At 49.9% G+C, this 23,150-nt stretch overlaps 1 protein-coding gene and 1 non-coding gene across 3 annotated transcripts in view; one reads left to right on the top strand and one right to left on the bottom strand.

Moving 5' to 3' along the window:
- Rab11fip4 (RAB11 family interacting protein 4) overlaps positions 1-23,150 on the bottom strand; it is a 109,986-nt gene that overhangs the window by 61,293 nt on the left and 25,543 nt on the right. For both annotated transcript variants that reach the window (XM_041664326.1, XM_041664324.1), the window contains exons 2-3: positions 19,384-19,471; positions 17,948-18,036 (exon numbers count right to left, since the gene is read on the bottom strand). In XM_041664326.1, coding sequence (XP_041520260.1) covers positions 17,948-18,036; positions 19,384-19,471 — 177 coding nt within the window. The remainder of the gene's footprint in view (positions 1-17,947; positions 18,037-19,383; positions 19,472-23,150) is intronic.
- LOC121457241 lies at positions 2,919-3,026 on the top strand. Its single transcript, XR_005975734.1, has one exon. It is a non-coding gene; the product is annotated as a U6 spliceosomal RNA (small nuclear RNA).

Here is a 23,150-nt window from a genome sequence, read left to right on the forward strand (position 1 = left end):
GCGAGTACCAGGGAGCTACCACTCACACCCCCAACAGGGTGCTTCCCATGGAGTGGTGGGGATGGGATGGAGTAGGGAGAGCCCAGATAGCCAAGCCTGGAGCAGGACTCAGGAGAGAGACGGGAGCTCTAAAGTAGGAGACTCTACTTCCTTCCTGAGGTGTCCCATGTCACCCGGAGCTGAGCTCCTGCCTACAGTCAGGACAGAGGCCCTGCAGGTGGAAGGGCAGCCACTTGCCATCAGCCCAAACACTGACAACATGCCTCTAACCCGCCACTCATCTTCACAGCACTTCAGTTTACATTAAAAACGTCTTTCTGGGAGCGGGAGAAAAGGAGCAACCGTTAAGAGCAGCCGTTGCTCTTGCAGAGGACCAGGGTTCGGTTCCCAGCATCCCCCTGCACGGTGGCTCAAACCATTCATAACTCCCTTTCCAGGGAATGCGATGTCCTTTTCTGCCCTCCTCGGGCACTGCACATGTAAGGTACAGGGACATGCATGCGAATGAAATACCCATACATATAAAACAAAAATAAGTAAACCTCAAGCAAACAACTGCTTCAGGAGAGCCCTCTGGCAGGGAGCCTGTAACTATAGTGCTGGGGCAAGGCCTGCCTGGGGTGAGCAAGGCAGCCTGGGCAGGGTAAATACTAAGCTTCCTACACTGTTGGGCCAAGAGAACTTAGTTCAGGTAGACATGGAGGTCTCTGTATGAAGGGCCTTAGAGAGAGACCGAGACAAGGACCTGGGAGGAACTAAACAGACCCCCAAATATGCTACTTCAACATAGTATTATTTTGTGGGTTGTTTTGTTTTGAGACAGGGTTTCCCTGTCTACACCTGGCTATCCTGGAAGTGTCTCTGTAGACTAGGCTGGTCTCAAACTCAGTGAACCGCCTGCCTCCGCCTCTTGAGGGCTGGGATTAAAAGTGTGCACCACCATGCCGGGCTGATATAAGATTCTTCTGAGTTAAAGACAATAGAGAAATAGCAGACATCACATGTGGAGAAGCAGGCTAGATATCGCCCTTCATGAAGAAGACTTGAGCCAGGCATCACAGTTCATGCCTGTAATCCCAGCCCTTAGGAGGCTGAGGTAGGAGTGTTGCTATGAGATCAAGCCTAGCTTAGGCTACAGTAAGATTTCATCTAAAATTTAAACAGAAGGCCGGGCGGTGGTGGCGCACGCCTTTAATCCCAGCACTCGGGAGGCAGAGGTAGGCGGATCTCTGTGAGTTCGAGGCCAGCCTGGTCTACAGAGCTAATTCCAGGACAGGCTCCAAAGCCACAGAGAAACCCTGTCTCGAAAAACCAAAAAAAAAAAAAAAAAAAAATAAAATTTAAACAGAGAAAAATAAGAAGTTAAAAAAATCAAAAAAGAGGAGGAGGGGAGAGTGACGACATGAATTTGTAAGTTTATGCCAAAACGAGAACAGCAAGGATGCTGATCCCCAGCCTTGGATACAAAGCAAGTTTCAGGCTGAAGGTTAACTACATAGTGTGTGTGTGTGTGTGTGTGTGTGTGTGTGTGTGTGTGTGTGTGTTGTGGGGGGTCAGGCAGAGACTGAGACGCACATATACAGAGAGACCAGAGAGAGGGCAGAGAAGAAAGAGAGAGGAGAGTGGAGGGCAGAGAGAGGAGGAGAGAGGGAGAGAGAAAGACTGAGTGATATTGAGATTTCTTTGGTCAGTTTAATTTGAGGGTTCTAGAGAGAGGGTCTGGGAGAGTAGAGAAAATCCTCTTACTCTCCTGCAGAGACCATTCCTCCTCCCACAGCGTGCAAAGGGCTGACCTGGCGGTGGGGGGCTTGCACCTCCATACCAGAGGCCCTGGGGTCAGGCTCTAGCATGCTGCCCACACAAATCCAAAGGGTTATGCTATATCATAGTATTTTAGCCATTTTCGTTTTCCTGGTCACAAGAATGTAGCAGGAACCAAATGAGCTCAGCTGTTTACCTTTAAGGAGCCCTCTAAACATTTCTGCCCTGGGATCAGATGGTCCCCACCCTGCAGGAAGGCCTAAGGTTGAGTTTCCCAGTTCAGCAGGAGCAGCTGATGACAAAGGGGTGGGGACAACGGTGGGTGGCAGTCAGGGATATAGGACTGACCACCGCTGGAGCCCAGCACCCCTGGGGCAAAAGATATCAGCCAACTAAAATCTGCTTTATAATCTGAAATTCCAGCATTTTCTAGGCTGTGCTCTGCAGGTATTCCTGGAGAAACACCGATAACCACTCCCAGGCAGGGAAAATAGTGGTAAAGAAAGGAATTTTTGCTGTCGGCCCAACCCAGGACACTGAGGCCCCAAAGCCTTGCTCCCAAGTTTAATTTCAGAATTTGGGGTGGGTGGGTAGAGAGATGGCTCCAGTGGTTAAGAGCATTGGCTGCTCTTCCAGAGGACATGGGTTCAATTCCCAGCAACCATATGACAGTTTACAACTGAGATTATGGTTCCAGGGGATCCAATGCGCTCTTCCAGCCTCGGTGGGTACGGCACACATGTGGCACGCTTAAAAGCAGGCAAAATACTCATACACATATAATAAAAATATATAGGCTGGACAGAGTGGTACACATCTCTAATCCCAGCACTCCAGAGGAACTCAGCAAGGATCTCTGTGAGTTCAAGGCCAGCCTGCTTTACATAGTGAATTTCAGAACAGCCAGAGCTACATAATAGAGAGATTCTGTCTCAAAAAAAAAAAAAAAAACAAAAAAAACTAACTGAATAAATAAATATCTTTTTAAAAAAAATAATGTTTATTAAAGAAAATCACAATTTGGAACCCAGCATAGTGGCATACACCTACTACTAATACAGCTACTTTGGAAGCTGAGGTAGGAAGATTGCCCAAGGCAGAAGTTTGAAGCCAGACTGGACCACGTGGAGATTTCCATCTCAAATAAACAATCATGAGTGCTCACTTCAGCAGCACATATACTAAAACTGGAAAAATACAGAGAAGATTAGCATGGCCCCCTGCATAAGGCTGGCGTGCAAATTCGTGAAGGGCTCCATATATAAAACAAACAAACACGAATTAATTCTGTCGGCAAGGCCGGTCAAGTAGGCTTACTTTTGTCTACTTCCCAAAACCAATGACGGTCAGTTGATTGGTAGGCACTGCCTTCTAATCCCCAGCAGAGACAGGGCCTGGCTTTCTGCTGAGAGGGAGGTACAGAGAGAGAGCGGATCAGAGAAGCAGGAAGCTGAGTACCGTTTCTGGCAGAGTCTGTCCTGTCTGTCACTGCAGCAGAGAAGTGGAGACAGGAACCCAGAGGGCCTCGCTGTACATAAGAGTGCCAGCAAGGCTGGAAATGGCACGCTGGTGGATGGAGGAGATGCGGTGAAGAGTGGCCCCAGCGATGTCTACGGCATCTAAGGGTGAGGCCAGGCAGAGGGCACGGGTGAAGCTTGGTCAGCAGTGTGGACACTATCACTAGAGATTCCGAGAAAGGAGGGGACAAAGTCTGAGAACAAAGTCCCAGTGTAGCTGGGAGGGGTTCTGGGCCTCCTGTTAGCTCTCTTTAGGAGTCTTTCCCAAGTACCCATGCATGGTGTGAATTTTGAGGCCTCTGACCTGGTCTCTTAAGTGCTCCTGGGTTTCTAGGTTGGAACGAGTCCCTCCCTGGCACAGGGGCGAGCCTTCCATCTGGGATGCATCCACTCAGCTAGCGAGACCCAGCTGTGCACAGGCACGGTGCGGAGTGTTGGAGGCACACACTTGGGGACCCAGGGGAGGTTCTGGACATGGATGAGAGAGACTAGAGAGACGAGTGTCCGGTGTGAAGGATGTGACCGGGTGGACGGGCAGGAAGAGGGCACTGGTGGTAGTACCTGATCACAAAGGGCAGACAGGGTCGGGGGTAGGAGAATCGTCTGAATGCTCAGGTTGGTTTATTGACCTGACACAAACCTAGATATATCTGGGACGAGGGAATCTTAAGTGAGGAAAATTCTATCAGATTGGCTGTGGGGCATTGTTTTGATCAATAATTGATGTGGGAGGACCCAGTCTGTGGGTCTGTGCCATCTTTGGGCAGGTGATCCTGGGGTATAAAAGAAGCAGGCAGAGCAAGGCAGTAAGCAGCATTCCTCCACGGCCTCTGCCCTGCTCCTGCCTGGAGCTCTCGCTCTGACTTCTCTTAGTGACCGAGTGTGACTATCCTGAAGGAGCCCTCCCTCAGCAGCCTGGCTAACGCCTCTCCGTCGAGAAGCCAGAATCCCACCGCAACTAACATTAGCGTTGTAGTTGCTAGCATGATGTCACTATCCCTCTCATATGGACCTTTGACGCTGACATCAATGGCTCTTGGATGAACATCAAGGCCTGGATGAGTTATGAGCTTTTCCTCGGGTGTTTCCTGGGGATCTCAAGGCTGTTTGTTAACTCTGCTGCCTCCTTGTATCTCTGTGACCGTCGGGAGTCGATAGGAGCCATCCTGTGATCTCATTTGGGTTTCTTAGCAACCTTTTGAAGATAATAGTCTCAAACCCCACCAAAGTCCTACCTACAACTATCTAAAGACTATAAAGTAAGTCTCTCTCTCTCTCTCTCTCTCTCTCTCTCTCTCTCTCTCTCTCTGAGAACCCACACCCATGCTATCCAGTGCATCTGGCTTTATTTCTAAGTACTCCCCTCATGGTTAAAATCTATATTAAAAACATCTTATAACGAATGGGTAAACTCTGCTTCATACGGCTTAGCCTAAAATTCGTTTCTGTGTCACAGCCGCAAATCCTAGTTTGGCCTGAACTGAGGCCCTTAAAAGATGAGGGAACTCGCCAGGCTGCTGTGGGCAGAGTGGAGCTGCGTCTCCTGCTTCTGTACCCCTCGGCAAGTTCCAAGTTAGAGGCTTAGAGGACAATTCTGACAGTTGGATGGAAAATTTGTCACAGAAAGGCAAGAGAGTGTAAGATGTGGGTTGGAAGGCAGCTACGGGCTCGGCAAGGGTCGGGAGAAGGGCATGGGTGACTCAAGACATATTCTAGATCAAATCCATAGAACTTTGTAGTGCTCCAGGTGAGGGAGGAGGAAGAGGAGGGAGCAAGGATGGATTAATTAATGACAATTGACCTTTGAGCTGAGCAACTACATGGGGAGCCTAAGAGGTACATTCCTGGGGTGCAGGAGTAGACTGGAGAGTGTAGGACCAGGCCGGGACCTCCCTCAGGCACACGTCTGCAAAGGCACCATCTGCCATGTCACCGGCACTTCCATCACGTCCTACGGTCCCTCAGGTAAGGCACCAGACAGAGAGGGAGGTCCCTGGTACGAGCCCTGTCTTACAGTTTTCTATAACCTGCTATGATATTCTCAGCTCAGCTCCAAGAAGGAGGAGATATGGCCCGAAGGAGGCTGCGGAACAACTCACTATTCTAGGCTGAGGTCACTGAAGAGATCTGACAGCTGAAAATATTGTGTGATTCTGGCTTAGATCCGAGGTCAGAACAAGAAGCTAGAGACTGGGGAAATATGATTGTAGTTTATATTAGATGTTATGTTGCATCCATCCTAAATTCCCTGCAAGTGACGAGACTGTTGTGGTTATGTGGGAGAAGGCCCTTAGGCTTAGGACCATCCAGAATTTAAAAATTAAGGCCAGGTGAGGTGGTGAACAACACTCGGGAAGGCAGGAGGGTCACAGTATTTCAAGGTTAACCTCCTTTCCACAGCAAAATTGAGGCTAGCCTGGCCTACATGAGACCCAGTCTCAAACAAATAACAAATTTTAGAATCAAATGTCATTATGTTTGCAACTTTTATATGGCCCACCAAAACAGGCAAACAAATTCCCCAGTAATAAACACACACACACACACACACACACACACACACACACACTAATTGCTGAGTTTAAATAAATGGATTTGTTTTGCTCTTATAATTTTTCTAAAAGTTGAAAGTTTTTTAAATTATAAAGTCAGAGCACAGCACCCCAGTGACTCTATAGCCCTCTGTCTGGAGAGCAAAGGCACGCTCACTGCATCCAGGACTGCTTCCTTCCTCAGCTGAGAATCAATCCAACAAGCTGGTTTGTTCTATAGGACTACGAATGCTTTGGGCCAGGGTACAATCCCAAACTGTGGCCAGAGGATATCCACCAAACCACAGAAAAACATAAAAATGCCAGGGACACGTAAACACACAGCAGGCCAAGCAAGGGCCATTTGCATTTGCAAGGGACAAGATTCTTCTTACCAGGCCTCCACTTCCTTACTCAGAGAAAGCACTGATAGGCACTGGCCAGAGGGCAGAGTCCAATGCTCTGTGGTTTCACGGAATTACCCTGAGGACTTCAAAACACAGAGGTCACCTCCAGGGTCAGAGGCCCTGCCTGATTATGGAGACTCTTACAAACTCCCAGGTCACCCTAACAAGCCCCAAAGATTGAGGACACTGATTTAGACAATGAATTTGTGTTAGAATTACCTGGGGAAAAGAGAGAGAGAGAGAGAGAGAGAGAGAGAGAGAGAGAGAGAGAGAGAGAAAGAGATAATGAAATGAGAATCTCTGTGCAGTAGGACTTATGGTTTGGTTTTGTTTTGTTTTTTTGACAGTTCCTTCCTGATTCCTGTGTGCAGCCAGGCCTGAGAACACTGGTTCAGGCTGTGTTGTTTCTGAAAGCTAACTCTTACGTGTGCACATGCATGTGTACATGTATGTGTGACATGTTTTCCTACATGTCAGAGATTTAGTGCACTGATGAGGGAAGGTTCACAGGACTAAAGGGACCAGAGTATGTGTGGTCTGTGAAAGAATGTTTGCTGAAGAGAGACAGCACAGTTGGGCACATAAATGGTTAACAAAACCAAAATATTTCCCTCCTCTGGGCTCAGAAAAGGTAGAACCTATGAGCCCACTCCTGACAGCTTCATGGAGCCCTCCCATAGCAAGGCTAAGTCATAAGGATGCACCTGAGCATAGGGTGGGGCTGTCCTGGGAGACAGAAACCTCAGACCAGCTCAGCCCAGACTTCACAGGGAATGGTCAGAGCAGGAGGTGAGGGGCTGGATGGCTGGGGGCAGCCCTGTGGGCTGGGCTCCACTCCTGGGCTGCTCTGCTTAGCTGGTCAGGCTCAGAGTTCAACTACTTCCTGAAGGTTTTCTTCCAGGAGCTCTGAGCCTTAGGATAAAGCAGGGATTTGGGGGTTTGTTTGTTTGTTTTTGGAGGGAACATTTGTGGGAACAAAGAAGAGACAGGGAGCACACACGTGGAAACAATTAAGGACAGGTCCTTCCTCTCATTGCCACCCCACACACATGGGATGCCACCCCCGAACTGCCACACTCTGCAGAGTCGCAAGACTGTCTTTCCGAAAAATGTATTCTTAGAACTTAAAAGTGCAGCTTGTCAGCCAGGTGGCGGCGGTGCTTGCCTGTAATCCCAGCACTTGGGAAGCAGAGAGAGACAGATTTCTGTGAGTTTGAGGCCAGTCTGGTCTACAGAGTGAGTTCTAGGCCAGACTTCAAAAGCTACCCAGAGGGCTAGAGAGATGGCTCAGAGGTTAAGAGCATTGCCTGCTCTTCCAAAGGTCCCGAGTTCAATTCCCAGCAACCACATGGTGGCTCAGTACCATCTATAATGGGGTCTGGTGCCCTCTTCTGGCCTTCAGGCATACACACAGACAGAATATTGTATAAATAATAAATAAAAAAAAGGTTAATAAAGTTTGTCTCTATTATTAAAAAATGGAAAAAAAAGCTACACAGAGAAACTGTGAAGGGGCCTGTCTTGAACCCCCCTAAAAAAGGTGCAGTTTGTCATGAGTGGCCTTAGGAATATGCTTCTGGGTGGAGGATAAAGGGGTGGTGGTCTGGGATGCTTAGCTCTTAGGCTGGGTACGGGGCAGACAGGCCTGCTCTGACAAGATGGGCTTTGGCAGTGTCCTCTGAATGTGAGCAGAAGCCATGTGGTATCCAAGATAAAGCCCTGGTCCCCCCAGACCCCACTAGCTTTGCTACTGTGTATGTTAGGGGAGGGAGGCTATGTCAGCACAGCCTTGCAAGGATTTCAGAACGACCTGTAGGAATGTCCCTTTTCTCCCACCTTGTGGGTCCTGGGGGTGGAACTCAGGCTTGGCGGCAGGCACTATCCAATGAGTTACCTCAGTAGCCCAAGAGAGAAGGATTTACTTATGTAGACATGTTTGCCTGGTACTGGCAGAGGCCAGAGGATGGTGTCAGATCTGGAGTTACACAGAGCCGTGAGCTGCATGTAGGTGCTAGGAACTGAGCCTGGATCCTATACAAGAGCATTAAGGGCTCTGAACCACTGAGTCATTTCTCCAGTCCCAAGAAAAAAACCTCTTAGTGACCAAGATTCACACCAAGAAGTCACATTTTTATTTATTTATTTATTTAGAGGCAGGGTCTCACTATATAGCCTTGGCTGGCCTGGAACTTGATATGCAGACCATGCTGGCTTGGAAGTCACAGAGATTCACCTGCTTCTACCTCCAGATACTGGGATTAAAGGTGTGTGCCACCACAACCTGCCAAAGTCCGATATAATTACAGTCCAAAAGAGGGGTTCTTATTAGCTCCAACCTCTCAGGTTTGATTTTGAGAAACCAGCAATGCCAGTGCAAACAGGTGGGGAGCTGGGAGGCTCAGGAGCTGGGGTGCTGGCTCAGCAGGTAAAGGGACCTGCCTCAAGCCTGACACCTGAGTTAGATTCTCAGGACCCACATGGCGGAGGGACAGAACTGACTCTCATATTGTCCCCGATTTGCACAGGCCCACTGTGGCATAGTGTGCCTGCACACACACACACACGCACGTGCATACACACACACAGACACACAAATAAATAATGCAAAAACAGTAAAACCAGGGAGCTGGAGAGATGGCTCAGTGGTTAAGGTCTCTTCCTGTTCTTTCAGGGAACATGAGTTTGGCTCTCAGCATCCATGCTGGGTAGCTTATTACTGTCTGTAACTCCAGACCCAGGGGATCAAATGCCCTCTTCTGGCCCAAACCCACACATATATACACATAAATAGAATAAAAGCAAAATATTTTTTAAAAAGGACCTAAGGAAATCTTGATGAGCTTCTCAGAGAGAAACTGGTGGGCGTGTCGGCAGCATTACTGTTTGTTTCCTTTCAATGAAGAGTTTGCCCTTGCGGGTAGCAGGGAACTCTTTCCTGAAAAGCAGCAGCACGCATTTCACACGGACGGACGGATGGACGCAGAGGCAGCCACGGTCAGCATCGTCCATTGCCCTCAACCAAGCACGAATCAGAAACGCTGGAGGTGTAGCTCAGAGGGAGAGCCTATGCTTAGCATATTCTAGGTCCTAGGTTCAAGATGGCTCCCAGCACTAAGTCACACCAGCAAACAGACCACTGAGAAGGAGGAAGTACTGGACACCTCCGGGCTTGTTTCCATCTCCTTACTCCTAGTGTGTTAGCTGTAGTAGGTATTTGCATATAGCATCTGCATTGCTTTAGTTATTACAAGGAACTGAGAGATGACAGCAGAGACACCAGAGGATGTGCTTGGGCTATATGCAAACGCTATGCAATTTTATATACGATGCTTGAGCACCCATGAGTTTAGGTGTCCTTATCGGTCCTGGAACCAATCCCCTGCAGATACCAAGGGTTGGTTCTAACTCAAACCTGCTGTCATGTTTGAAAACAGTCATAGGACTGGGTGTGTGGTGCACACCTTTAGTTTTAGCACTGTGGAAGCAGAGCAGGCTGATCCCTGGTCAACCTGATCTACAGGCTAGCCAAGGCTACACAGAGACCCTATCTATCTCCCAAAATAAAACAGAAAACCAAACAAACAAACAAGAAAAGAAAAAGAAAAAAGAAGCAAGTGGACGTGGTTATAGTCTAATAAAACTTTATACAGTCAGCCTTTAACCCATCCTAGAGGAGGACAGAAGTCTATTCTTCCTTCTTCTATATGTGCTATCCAGTTTTCTCAACATCACAAACTGAAGGGACTGTCCTCACTCCACCTCTGTCAGAATCGAGGTCGGCTGCCAGTGGGGACTTGTTCCGGGCTCCCTGTTCTGTCCTATTGCTCTGTATGTTGGCTTTCATGTCAGGACCTTGTAGCTTTGCAGAGTATTTAATGACGATGGGGAGAGAGACTTAGGGACAAGTATGATTATTACATTGCTTCTGTTAATTCTCAAAGTCACCTTAAAATGTATGTGTCAGCCGTAGGGAATAATAAGCAATAGTGAGTTGTCCTTGGTGGTTCTGTTGAGGAAGGAAGACAGGATGGGGGAGACGCCAGTGAGGATCTGGTGATGGGGAGCGAACAGCACTTTTATATTATACAGTCTTTGTATTGTACAATTGGAAAATAGAATTGATACAGTCTTCTGGGCTGCACCCGTTAAAAACAAAAAAAAATTACAAAACTATTACAAATCTATTTTTAAAAGATTTATTTATTTTTATTTTATGTGTATTTTATTTATGTGTTTTGCTTGTATGTATGCATGTGCGCCACATGCATGCAGTGACCACAGACGTCAGAAGAGGGTACTGGATCACCTGGGACTGGAGTTATAGATAGCTGTGAGCTGTCATGTGGATGCTCAGAACCAAATCTGGGTCCCGTGGAAAATCATCCAGCGCTCTTAACCCCTGAACCACCTCTCTAGGGCTAAACGTTTATTTTAAGATGGCTCATGTCTATAATCCCAGGGTTGGGTGGGTGAGGCAGAAGGATTACTTACTGTTATTTCAAGGTCAACCTGGGCTACACAGTGAATGCCAGGCCAGCCTGGGCTTTATATCGAGTTCAAAAATAGTTAGAGCCACAGAGTGAGACCCTGTCTCGAAGTAACAACAGCAACAAAAATCTGTTTCAAAAATGAAAACCTGCACAGTCTTTGCTCTGATTCCATTTCTAGATATCTAATCTTCTAGATGCTTAGATAAACGCTCTCGAATACAGAGGAGGAGAGGTGATGACAGGGCCCTGATGTCATTGTTAGCAGTCTGCCATCGTTATAACCCCACAGCACACACAGAAGCATCTGCAGAGTAAGATTGAGGCAGTGACTGCCACCCGCTCAGGCCCCGAGAAAGCCCAGTGAAGATCCTCAGGCCAGAGCCAAGGGTGCTGGGAAAACAGGGTGTCTGAGGAAGTTTTAAAACACAAAAATACCCGGCAGCCTGTGACAGTCAGGGGGCAGAGCAGATGGCCCAGAAGAAAGGCAAACCTCACAAAGGCCTGGAGGCGAGATAGAACACAGCCTTCCCAGGAAGTAAGCAGATGGAGGCTGGAGAGATGGGTCAGTAGTCGGGGTGCTAGGTGTGCAAGCATGAGGCCTGAAGATCGGCTCTCAGACCCCGCTAACCATGTAACAAACGGGCATAATCTCACCCACACCTGTGAGTCCAGAACCCATGTAACAAACAGACATAATCCCACCACACCTGTGAGTCCAGCATCCACGTAATAAACAGACATAATCCCACCCACATCTGTGAGCCCAGCACTGAGGGGAACAGAGACAAGGAAACCTGGGCTGCAGGTTCAGGGAGTGACTGTGCCTCAAAGGAAGAGCAGTGACAGAAGCGGGCACTGTGTGCCCTCCTTTGACCTCCACCGTGCGCTCACAGGTTCACACGACAAAAGTAAAGAGAAGGTCGGCGCCACCAGTTTTGGGGAGGGAGATACACTACAGTGAGAAGCAGGTAGGACCTGAAGTTACGTTTCCTCTCTTGTGAGGAGGGCTACACACTGTGACTGTGGAAAGCGAACAGCAGAGCTAGCAGGTGACTGGGTAGGTGGTGGCAGTGACAGAAGAGGGGGTCGTGGGGAGCAGGGCGCTGGAGGCTGCAGCACGTGAGGACATCATGGGTGACCTTCTGGCCTGGGCTTGGGTGAATGATAACACTAGATTCTGACATTGACACAGGAGGAGCAGGTGGCCTGCACCCTTTGGTTTAATGGGTCCCCTATTAATCTGCCTATGTAGATGGATGACCAAACACCCAGAATCTCAGTTCTGAGTTAGTTTTTGCTTAACTGCCTGCCAAGGGTGACTACAGCCCCTGACCAGCATCCCCTATATGGACTGGGGACTACACAAGACAGACAGACCTTTAGAACAGACTGGGCTCGGGAGAGACTTGTCCCGGAGACACCATCCCTGGACACCTGGCCATCTTCTCGTCAGACCAACATTTTCTGAATTGAGAAACACACTCAACAGGTGTTCAGTAGCGCTCAGTGATGCTCTCCCTGACAGGTGTGACAGGCTCTGAGGACACAGGCATCCACGGCAGTCAGACACCAGTACTGCACAGGAACATCCAGAAACATTACAGAAACATCCAGAAAGGATTCTCCCAAGTCAAAGACCCAGGGTGGTGCCCAGGATCAGGGGCTCCATGGGACGGGGAAGAAGGGCAGACAGCAGAGGCCCGCCCTACAGCCAATAGGAAAGCATTTTATTGACTCAAGGTGATTCCCACCATGCCATGAGGCTGGAAGCGATGCCCACACCCTGAAGGGTTCACCTCCCTCCACCCAGGGGGCTCGGCTGCAGTCCTGACATCCAGCCAATTACCATCCTTTACCTCCCGAAGCCACACTGCTCAGATTTGTATTCCCCACAGACCCACCAGAAACTCAGAGGAACCAGAAGCTGGCCAGCTTCTTGGTTTCAGTCTCAGGCTGACCCCTAGGGGACATATGGAGCACAGCAAGGTATGGGGTGCCTGGCCCGTAGCATTAGGACCCGCCTCTAGTGGGCTCCCTTTGAAGATGCTGCCTCTGAAGATCTATGGTTCTGCCCAATCGGTTCCAGGAGCCAGAATTCCAGTGCACTCTGAGGACTCACTCTGCCTGGCTGGTTTGGTGACACTCAGGAGCCCACAGGAAGGAGCTAGCCCAGGTCCACCAAGCTGTCTGACTAAGTCAAACAAAGCAGGTCACCTACCATGTCCACCACCTGGGATGGGTGCTCTGGCCAGTTGAGCCACTTGTAGGGCCCAGAACTGTGTGGACGACAGAAAGAGGTTTGCCTGGAAGAGGCTGAAACCCCAAAGCCACAAACACATTCACATTATACAGTCCCACAGGAAAGAGTCAGGGTTGCCGTGATGACTGACCCCCATCTTTTGCCTCCCTGCCTGGAACTTCTGAATTTTAGAAAACAATAACAACAAAAATATATCACTTTACAAAAAAAAAAATCCTTCCTGGAAGGTATTTCCCCTCTTTACTGAATGCACGATTTTTTCTGGCTGTGCTCGAGAGTGTTTGGTTGTCACAAAACCAGAGGGAGCCTGGGGGCATGTCTCTGATCCTGAGTACCCCTGGGGTAACCCTGGCCTCAGGGCTTCTCTGTTTTCCAACGACTCAGCACGGGCTTTTGAAACATTGGAACCCAAAAGTAAACCGGATGAACAGGCTTACAGGGTAGGGGTGGGGTAGGGGTGGCAATGGGGGTAAGGGTGGGGGTGGGGTGAGGATCAGTGCTCAGACCTAGACCGGTTGAGCAAGTCTTGCTCTCTAGCCAAGGGAACAGAGGTTCTGAGATGTTGCGGGGAAACTTGCTGAGGTTGTATGACTGGCCAAATGGCCAAAGTCAGGTATGGACCCCATTTTAAATGATGGCACAGGCTATAGCCTACTCATTCTGCATCCTCCACGAAGGTTGTACCCCAAAACACACCTGGGTCACTTAGTGTCTGCCCCATGTTGGGGGTTTTCTGTCCCAGATCTGGTTCCGCTGGACCCACATACACCCCCCTTCCATGCACTGGGCCCAGTAAGGCAGATCTGGAGTCCTTGTTCACAAGCCCCAGTTATCCTGGCCCACCTCTAAGAGGTCTCGTGTTGAGCACAGTCTGGACACCTGGCCCCACACAGGCTGTGCCTTTAGTCTCTGTCACCCTCAAACTGTTAAATGAAATTCACAGGTGGCCCTTGGTGTGGCCAGGTCTATGCACGAAGCAAACTGGATCAAAAGAGCCTGCTTCGTGATGATGTTCACGACACCAAGACGGAACCTAAGCTGTCATGTGGCCTTCCCAGAAATCAGGAGAGTTTTAGCTGGCACGATAAGGAAGTCCTTTGCTCCTTAACAGTTTCAAAAAAATAAATAAATAAAAGAAAGAAAGAAAGCAGTTTGATGGGGGCCCATCAGCTTTGTGTCCCTATTATTCAGCTTCCTTGTTCCTGTGATGGCTAAACTTTGTTTTAGGTTCTAATTACTGTACTTAAGAGGTCTATAAAACGAAAATGCCTCTGCTGTGTCAGCCCTATTTACCCAGGGACAGATAACTTCCTGGAATGCTTGGTCTGCGCCTAACAAGCCACAAGCTTTTGCTTCTATATGTAAGCTTGGACGCCCCAACAACAGAGGATGTGTGCTCGATCACACACAGGAGGGAAGTACATAGGCAGGAAATATGTCAGGATGCATACTTTCCTGTGATTGGACAAACTTTTGCTTTTATAAGCCCCTGACTAATGAATGAATCAGGGCCATACTCTGAGCATGAGTCTCAGGTATGGACCTGGCCAGTATCCATGGTCCTGATCAGTATTTAGTAAAGCCTCTTATTTATTAAATTTTATTCATGGTTAGACAGGTGAATCTCCGAATGACCCCAGATCCATAATAGTTCCTACCTAACAAAACCCACTGTTCTTTTCCTGCGCTAGACCTACGTATCAGATCTGCTGTCTTGGTGACAGAGGCCTGAGAAAAACAAGGAAGGAAGGAAGGAAGGAAGGAAGGAAGGAAGGAAGGGAAGAAGGAAGGAAGGAAGGAAGGAGGGAGGGAGGGAGGGAGGGAGGAAAGAAGGAAGGAAGGAAGGAAGGAAGGAAGGAAGGAAGGAAGGAAGGGAGGGACTGATTTATTTTGGCTCATGGTTTCAGAGTCTCTCTGGGATTCATTGCTTGGAGCCTGAGGTAAGACAGAGCAACATGGTAACAGGAATTTGTGGCAGAGGCTGCAAACCTCAGAGTGGCCAAGGAGCCTTCAGGGATGGAGAGGAGGTGATGGAGAAGGGGGGGGGATGTTTGGAGGGTAAAGGTGTGAGGGGAGGTGTGTGCAGGGTGAGGAAAAGTGTGTGTGTTGCAGGGGAATGTGCGTGTGTGGGAGAAAGGTGGGGGGAAAGGTGTGTGGTGTGTCTGTGTCTGTGTGTGCACATGGGAAACCTGGTCTATCGGCTTTCCCCTTTCTTGTCCTTTTATTCCAGCCGGCGGGACGGTGTTGCCATATAGCCAGGAAGATCTTTCAGCTAACTCTCTCTCTCTCCCTCCCCCATACACCCTGAGATGGCTCTTTCTAATCTAGGTGCTTCTGGTCAGGCTGACAGGATCAATCATGATAATCTAGGTAAACAATTGCCATCAGGCTACACCCCAGTCCTGATCATCACGATCACTAGATTATTCACAGTTCTTTTTTTGTTTGTTTATTTAATTTGGTTTTTCGAGACAGGTTTCTCTGTAGCCTTGGCTGTCCTGGAACTAGCTCTTGTAGACCATGCTGGCCTCCAACTCAGAGATCCACCTGCCTCTGCCTCCTGAGTTCTGGGATTAAAGGCATGTGCAACCACTGCCCGGCCAATTTGTCTCTTGACAGGGCCTTGGTCTTCTCCAACAGTCTGCTTGGTCACCCTCAGCATTATGGGACCCCTTATCAATCCCCCCCCCAAGTCCTGCCCCATAGAAGCTCACTTGGACTCCACCACCCAGAAGTGTCCAGTGAACCCTGCCATCAGCTGATGTGGTCCTAGGCTTATTTCATTTTCCAGGGGGAAGCAGCCTCTGGATGAAATACTAACCCAGAGCCAGAGGTTTTGGAGCTGACTTGGGTGAGAAACCAAAATAGTCCTCCTCTGGCCAGAAGGTTCCCTAGAGACCGTAGATAGTGCATTTAAAACTGTCGCTGCAGTACGAAGCTGTGTTTGTAAAAATAGTTCAATGTTTTATAAACACATCATTTGGTAATAACAACAGAATGAATTGAAAGAGAATGTAATATATATGTGTGTGTGTGTATTTGCGTGTGTATGCACATGCGCACACACACACACAGTGTATTTATGTGGGAGTGTGTACAGAAGCCAGGAGACTAAAAAGGGGCCCACAAGAGGGGGCAGCAGAGGCTTTAAGGGAAAAGGGCAGGGAGAATAACAGAACATAAGCAATGTGAAAGTAAAAAGGGGGGCACCAGGGACAGAAGTACAGAGGTGTGTTATTTGTGTTTTCTTTCTTTTTTCTTTTTTTTTTTTTTTTTTTGATTTTTCGAGACAGGGTTTCTCCGTAGCTTTTGGTTCCTGTCCTGGAACTAGCTCTTGTAGACCAGGCTGGCCTCGAACTCACAGAGATCCGCCTGCCTCTGCCTCCCGAGTGCTGGGATTAAAGGAATGTGCCACCACCGCCCGGCTATTTGTGTTTTAATAAGTAAGGCTTGCCTGGAGATCAGAGGGCAAAGCAGCCACACTAGTCAGTCAATAAGGCCAGGGAGTGGTGGCACACACCTTTAATTCCAGGACTCGGGGGACACCTCTGTGAGTTCAAGGCCACCCTGGGCTACACAAGATTGAATCTGTCTAAAAGAGAGGTGATCTCAGCACTTGGGATGACACACCTTTAATCCCAGCACAGAGGTGGAGACAGTAGCGACGTGGCTGGACAGAGGAGCATAAAGGGGAAGGACAGGAACTCAGGGGAGTGTGGAGTCTGAGGGTCATCCCTTTCAGTCTGAGCATTGGTAGACGTAAAAGGTCTGTCTAGTGGTTGGATGCTTTGTTTTTCTGATCTGCAGGTTGAACCCCAGAATCTGTCTCTGGGTTTTTATTTTTCATGCTACACAGAAGGTTTACGTGGGTACGGGGAAGCAGAGTGGGGAGAAGAGGATGAAGGTCAACTATAAACAAGGATATACGAAAATACAAAATAAAATTAGAAGTAAGTCATGGTATTTGGTCTCTGTGATGGCTGTTCTTGGTTGTCATCTGGACACACCTGAAGATCTGCCTCCGTCAGATTGAACTATGGGCACGTCTGTGGGGCATTCTATTGATTCCTCATTGGTGGAGGAGAATCCAGCTCAGGGTAGGTGGTCCAGAGTTCTATGAGGAAGCTAGCTTAAGAGAAGTAGATGGCACATCAGTAAACTGGGTCCCTCCACGGCCTCGGTTCCCACTTGCGCAACTCCTCGGCGTGTCCCGTGATGGAGCGTGATCTCCCTAACTTGCTTCCCATCATGGTGTTTATCACAGCAGCAGAAAGCAAGGAGGTACAGAGCTTCTGGAGCCCCTGTCATTCCTGATAGGAGTGCCGTTATATCTAACCACTTCCTGTTGTCCACACCTGAGCTTAGGCCAGTGAGGTGACTGAAGGCGGTACCTCTTGATGCTGCAGGCTGGGGTTGGTCACAGAAAGACCACGCTTGGGACTTTCAGCCCCTCCAACTCCCCACCTCTAGGTGGAAGAGGGGACTAGAGACTGGGCTATGAAAACTAATTTTAAAAATTTAAATTTTTAATTATAAATTTAGTGTGTGTGTGTGTGTGTGTGTGTGTGTGTGTGTGTAGGCACGCGCACACACACACATGCACAGACAAAGTGGATCAAGAGAAAAGGAAAAAACTTCTCACCCTGCCCATCTGACCTCAAGTCCATGGTTTCTCCTCAGCTTCTCCTCAGCACCACCAATAAAGTGGAGGAAGTGGCCCCGGTTCCAATCGCACTGTGCCTTCCTAAGGGATTGCTATGTTGCCCAGGCTGGCCTCAAACCTATGGCAATCTCCCTGCTTCAGCCTCCAGAGGACTAGGATTAGTGGCATGTACCACCATCTCCCAAAGAGCCTTTTTGACTTTGATGCCAGAGGCCATCAGAGGAAGTTCCAGCCCTTCTAGAGCCTGCAAAGCCAAGCCCAGATGCCAATAACAAGAAGGACAACCAAGGGCAGGAGGCACTGAGCCACAGCCCTTACCTGCTCCACACAGTCTGGGATCTCGGGGGAACACGGCAGGGTCCCCGCGCTCTCCACTGACAGCACATCCTTCAACAGCTCCTCGCACCCTGTGGACAGACAGACAGACAGACAGTGAGCGGTATGAGGCTCAGCCCACATGGCTGTCCTTCTTTCTGACTAAGGGGCTGTGGAGGGAACGGATGGAGGAAGCAGGTAGCCCATGTCTCCAGCACAGTGGCAGGAACGAGATGCCCAGCTGTATGGGGCTGGTTCAGGGCACTGTATAAGGTATCTGAAAGGCATGAGAACTCCCATAGGACTAACCCCAGTGGGACACAGAGAGGGGCACTCACAAATGCAGAAGCAGGCTGAGTAAAGGGGCTACCTGCATGTTCCCTACCAGCCCCCCAAACCCTAGATAGGGCCACTCTTGGGATGTCAGCAGGCTCTTCCACCCTCCTGACCCAACTACACAGCGGCCTCTCTGCTGGTTATACTGGACCAGGGACTCAGCACAGGCACAGGGCAGGAGTGGTCTGAGCTGGCCCACAGAATCAAACAAATCCCGGTAGAAAATCTTAGCGGGGGTTTCTGTGCTGCCTCAGTTCCCCCAGTGAACTTCTGCTTCCCTCTCACTTCTGCTTGGGAATTCTTGCTCTTCCCTACTTCCAGAGGATGCTGCAGAGATGTGCTTGCCCAGACCTCAGCATAGAAGGGAGAGCCTGGCCTCTTTCACTGCTGACAGGAAGCCTCTGGAAGTAGCTGCATGTTCTCCCGGGGCCAGGGGAGCCCAGGGGATGCCCAGAAGGCATCCTGACTGCTCAGGGGCTGGAGGGGCGGTGATGGAAGGTTGAGTACCAAAATTCTGATTTCTAGGACTTTCTCAGAACTGATATTGAAATTTTGAAAAGAAAATAAAAGAAAAGAAAAAGAAAAGGGGGAAGGAAGGATTAGGAAGGGCTAAAAGGAGAGAGGGCAGTAAATAAAGAAGGGACCCCTAAGAGAAAAGAGACATGGCAGCCACTCCATCCAGCTGTTGCCAGAACTGGATTCATTTCACTATTTTTTCCCCTCCCATTGTTGGCAATGGAGGCCAGAGCTTTGCACTGGTTAGGCAAGGGCTCCACCACTGATTGAGCAAACCCCAATCCCTTAACCTTCCTTACTCGTCTACTCCCATGCTGGAGCTGAAGTAGGAAGTCTAGGGGAACCCCTGTGGGTGGAGCACAGCCGGCCTAGAAGCAGAGAGGGGAAAAGAGAAGCTGAGAATGGGGACAGAAAGGTTGTCCAGCCCTGGTGGTGGGGCCCTGAGGCAGAGGCTCAGCGAGAGCCGTAGCTCCAAGCACAACACTTGCCCAAGACCTTGAACAGAGCCCATTTCTGGGACCCACCCAAGGCTCTGGAACCCTGTGTCCTGGCCTCCTAGGCAGTTAGGATCCCAAAGAGGACCTCACCTTTCATGGCGAACACTCCTCGGCAAAAGTCCTTGAAGTTGATTCTGCCCAGGTCATTGGGATCCAAACACTTCACAAGTTTTTCCACCTGGAAGGAAAAGAGGACCTGTGTGAGGCACCATGAACACCCCAAGGGCCTAGGTGGAATGGAGGGGGGGGGGGTGACTCTCACTAATTAAGCCAAAGGACCAAATTTAGGCTTTTCACCTGGGGTCATGTTATTCCCCTCTGTTTAGGACTCAAATTGGATAGAGAATGGGGGTGGCGGAGGGGAGGCAGAGGGAGTAGGATAAAGGATGAGGAGGGGAGGTGGAGAGAGGTACGGAGGGAGAGAAGGTAGTGGAAACTGGGATTGGTATGTAAAATCAGAAAAGATAGGGTTTTTTTTGTTTTGTTTTTTTAAAGACTCAAGTAAGAAAAAAACAAGAGGGCCTCATCCGTGCAGGGTGTTGTCCCACAGGCTTCTCCAAACCCTGCCCCAAAGACGGCACACTGAAAGCCAACAGTCTGCTACCAGGTTCACTGTCTGTTTTGCAGACAGAGTCTGGCTGTGTAGCCCACACTGGCTTAGAACTGAATTCTCCTGGAGCTATGCCCCCAGTCTATGACGTTCAGCTTCTTGACCTTTTTCCAAGTTAGCTTGTACCTTAATAGCAGTTTTCTAAAATACTCATTCATTCATTCATTCATTCATACGTTCACTCACTCACACGTTCACTCGTTCATTAAAATGAGCACTGAGCGCCTCTCACTTGCCGGACACTTGACTGGTGACAGTGGTAGCTAGCTAGTTACGCATGGTCACACGGACACACACCTACACTCATGCACCTCATTAGGTAGCTTCTCCCAGTCACCACCATCTTCCGAAACCATCATCCATGGTAGGGCGAGACTTTCTGGTGACGCAGTTGCTTTGGGGTTACCCCTGCTTCATAAGTAAGCCCGATAAACTCAGTGGCTCCCCAAACTGTACTTTGGTTTGTCGCTGGTGCCCTACAGGACTCAGAACAGGTGTTTGCGTCTATGTTTCTCCGGAAAGGGTTCACAAAACAAGGACGTGCTCTTTCTGGAATTCCCTCTGGCTATGCTGCAGGTGTTGGTATGAGAGCATGCTGGGAACACAAACCCAGCATGCAGCCCAGGGATCTATCACTGCTGTGGTGCCAGAGCCACAGGCAGGCCTGCCGTCCCTCCCACTCTGCTAGTCGCTTGTGCCAAAGCACAGACAGGTGGGAAGACGCATCTGCTCCCAGACTTTTCCTGCACAGGATGCTTGGACAGCATGGCAGCTGCAACAGGCATCCGAAGCCCTGGCCAGGGCAGTAGTCGCCCAGCAGGCTTCAGTGAGCACAGCCCCTACGCAGCCACCTCTCCACCCCTGTGCACGGTGGTTGTGTGTGCCTCTATTCCAGTTAGCCTGCTTCTCCACTCTGCCAGGTCTACGGCTGAGGGATAACCCAGGGGCTGCACAAGGTCCTAAGAAGTCTCTGAACCTGGTACCTAGTGGACTATCCATTGGATCCAGGCATCCCCAACTATAAGGTTAGGATGCTAGAGCAGAGGCCCAGAGACAGAGGAAGTCCCAGTCCCTTCCTCTCAGTCTCCATGGGGCTGCAGAAGTTCAGGTAAGAGGGAAGAGGCTTTTGCCAGCTCAGGCAAGGCCAGAGAACACTCGGCACTGCAGCTGTTGGCCCTACTCCACCCCCACGACCATGGAAGCCACTGGCATTGCCAGGCAATGACGCGGCTTCTGAGAATAGTACATCCCAGGTGCCACCTGCAGCCTGTGGGGGAGCTCCCCCACAGCTCCAGCTGGCCACCCTCCTCCTCCCCGCCTGCTACCCCCTCCCCACCGTACAGAGAGCCTGTGAATGCAAGGAGGGCCTGGAATACCCTGACCCCTGCACCCCCGCTCTAGGATCTTACTCCAGAGTGCTCAGGGACTGAAGATGAGCTCCAACCCCGCATGCTAGGAGGGCCAGCAGGGTTTTGTAATCCCCACTAGGAGTGGGGACACCACTGGGTCAGGCTGTACATCCTCTGACTCCAGAGAAAGCTAGGACAGATGTGGAGGCTGAGGGTGACAGATGACAGATAGATGTCAGTCAGGTTCTAAGGACCACCACACCACAGGACTAGGAGTGGGGACACCACTGGGTCAGGCTGTACATCCTCTGACTCCAGAGAAAGCTAGGACAGATGTGGAGGCTGAGGGTGACAGATGACAGATAGATGTCAGTCAGGTTCTAAGGACCACCACATAGTCCACAGCAGGGGTTCCACAGCAGCCTTCCTAAGGCTGAGACCCTTTACTACAGTTCCTCATTCTGTGACCCCCAACCATAAAATTAATTTTGTTTTTACTTCATAGCTGTAATTTTGCTACTGTTATGAGTCATAATTAAATATCTGATACGTAGGATATCTGACATGAATCCTATGAAAGGGTCGTTTGACCTCCAAAGGGGAGGCGACCACAGGTTGAGAACCTAAAGGTGTGTTCCAGGCTGCAGTTAGGAGTTCAGTGTTTGGGACTCTCTTCTTCCACGAAGCTCTCAAGGATGGCAGTCCTAGGGCTGCAGCCATGAAAACTGTAAGACAGCTTTGCGGAGACAGTGTACTTAGTAAATTTCTGTATCGCATGCAGTTCGCATTCATAAAGACCACAACTGTTCGCAATGGCTTTTTAAATGAGGCTCCAGCAGTGTCACGTGGAAAGGGGTGAAACCCCTGCAGTGTGAGCCATCTACACAGTAGCAGCTACGACAGTCCCCATGCGGCAGTAGAGGATACTGAGGCTCAGGGAAATTAAGCCACCAGCAGTGGGAGCTACTGAACCAGGTCTTCCTGACCCTAGAGTACCAGCAGCTACAACCCACTGCCACCCCGCCCTCTGCAGCAGATGCCAGAGTCAGGCTCTCACCAGCCTGTGTGCACGCGGTACTGACTCAACTTCCCTACCCACTGTGTGGAGACAGCTCTGGGCTGGGGATGTCACTCTGTGGGCCTGTGTGTGCAAGCCCTGGCCTCTATCCCTCACATGGTCCAAGAAATATACAGGTGCCTGGACGATGGTATTTGAAGTCAGCCTAGGCTACAAAAGAGACCCTGTCTCAGAAAACAAGCAAAACCAGTAACCCCAAAACACACAGAAAGAGGAGCCGGGGGATGCCTGACTTTGACACTGGTAATCTGCAGTGCATCTGGGGCTGTGCCTGCTGACGGGGCAAGGAAGCCAAGTCCCAGGAAGGGGAAGGGGCTCCCTCATTGCGGGGAGTACAGCAGATGGCACTGAGCCAGCATGCATGGATGCCAGGCAGTCCTGGGCTCCTCTGGCTCCCATGAGAGGAGAGAGCCAGCTCCAGGCCTGGCAGGGATGGTGGGAACAGCCGAAGTGCATACAGCTGGCCCAGCAGCTTGCTGCCAGGGGGACTGGCAGAGAAATACTGATCTTTCATATTGGGAACCATTCAGGCTTCCCCTTCTATTTCTGGTGCTTTTCTCTCCAGGCCAGTCTTGTCCATTCATTCCCCAGAGGCACATCTCTCTGATAGGAGGATGCTGGGAGCCAGGCTGTGGTCTGCTCACCAGCAAGATCTCCCCCTGACCCCGGCTGGCCTCCCGCACCTCCGCCATGCAGGCCTGGCAAGCAGCTAAGCAGCCCTTTGCTCCTGGAGGTCTCAGCTGCCTCTCTGGAGCACCTCAAGGTGCTGACTAAATATCAGACGTTCCTACTGGGGCGAGCGCAGAGCAACCGCCTTTGT

This window comes from Microtus oregoni, unplaced genomic scaffold (genome assembly GCF_018167655.1).
Source record: "Microtus oregoni isolate MIOR12 unplaced genomic scaffold, Mior012 000015F_ref0000493, whole genome shotgun sequence".
Classification (NCBI taxonomy): Eukaryota; Metazoa; Chordata; class Mammalia; order Rodentia; family Cricetidae; genus Microtus; species Microtus oregoni.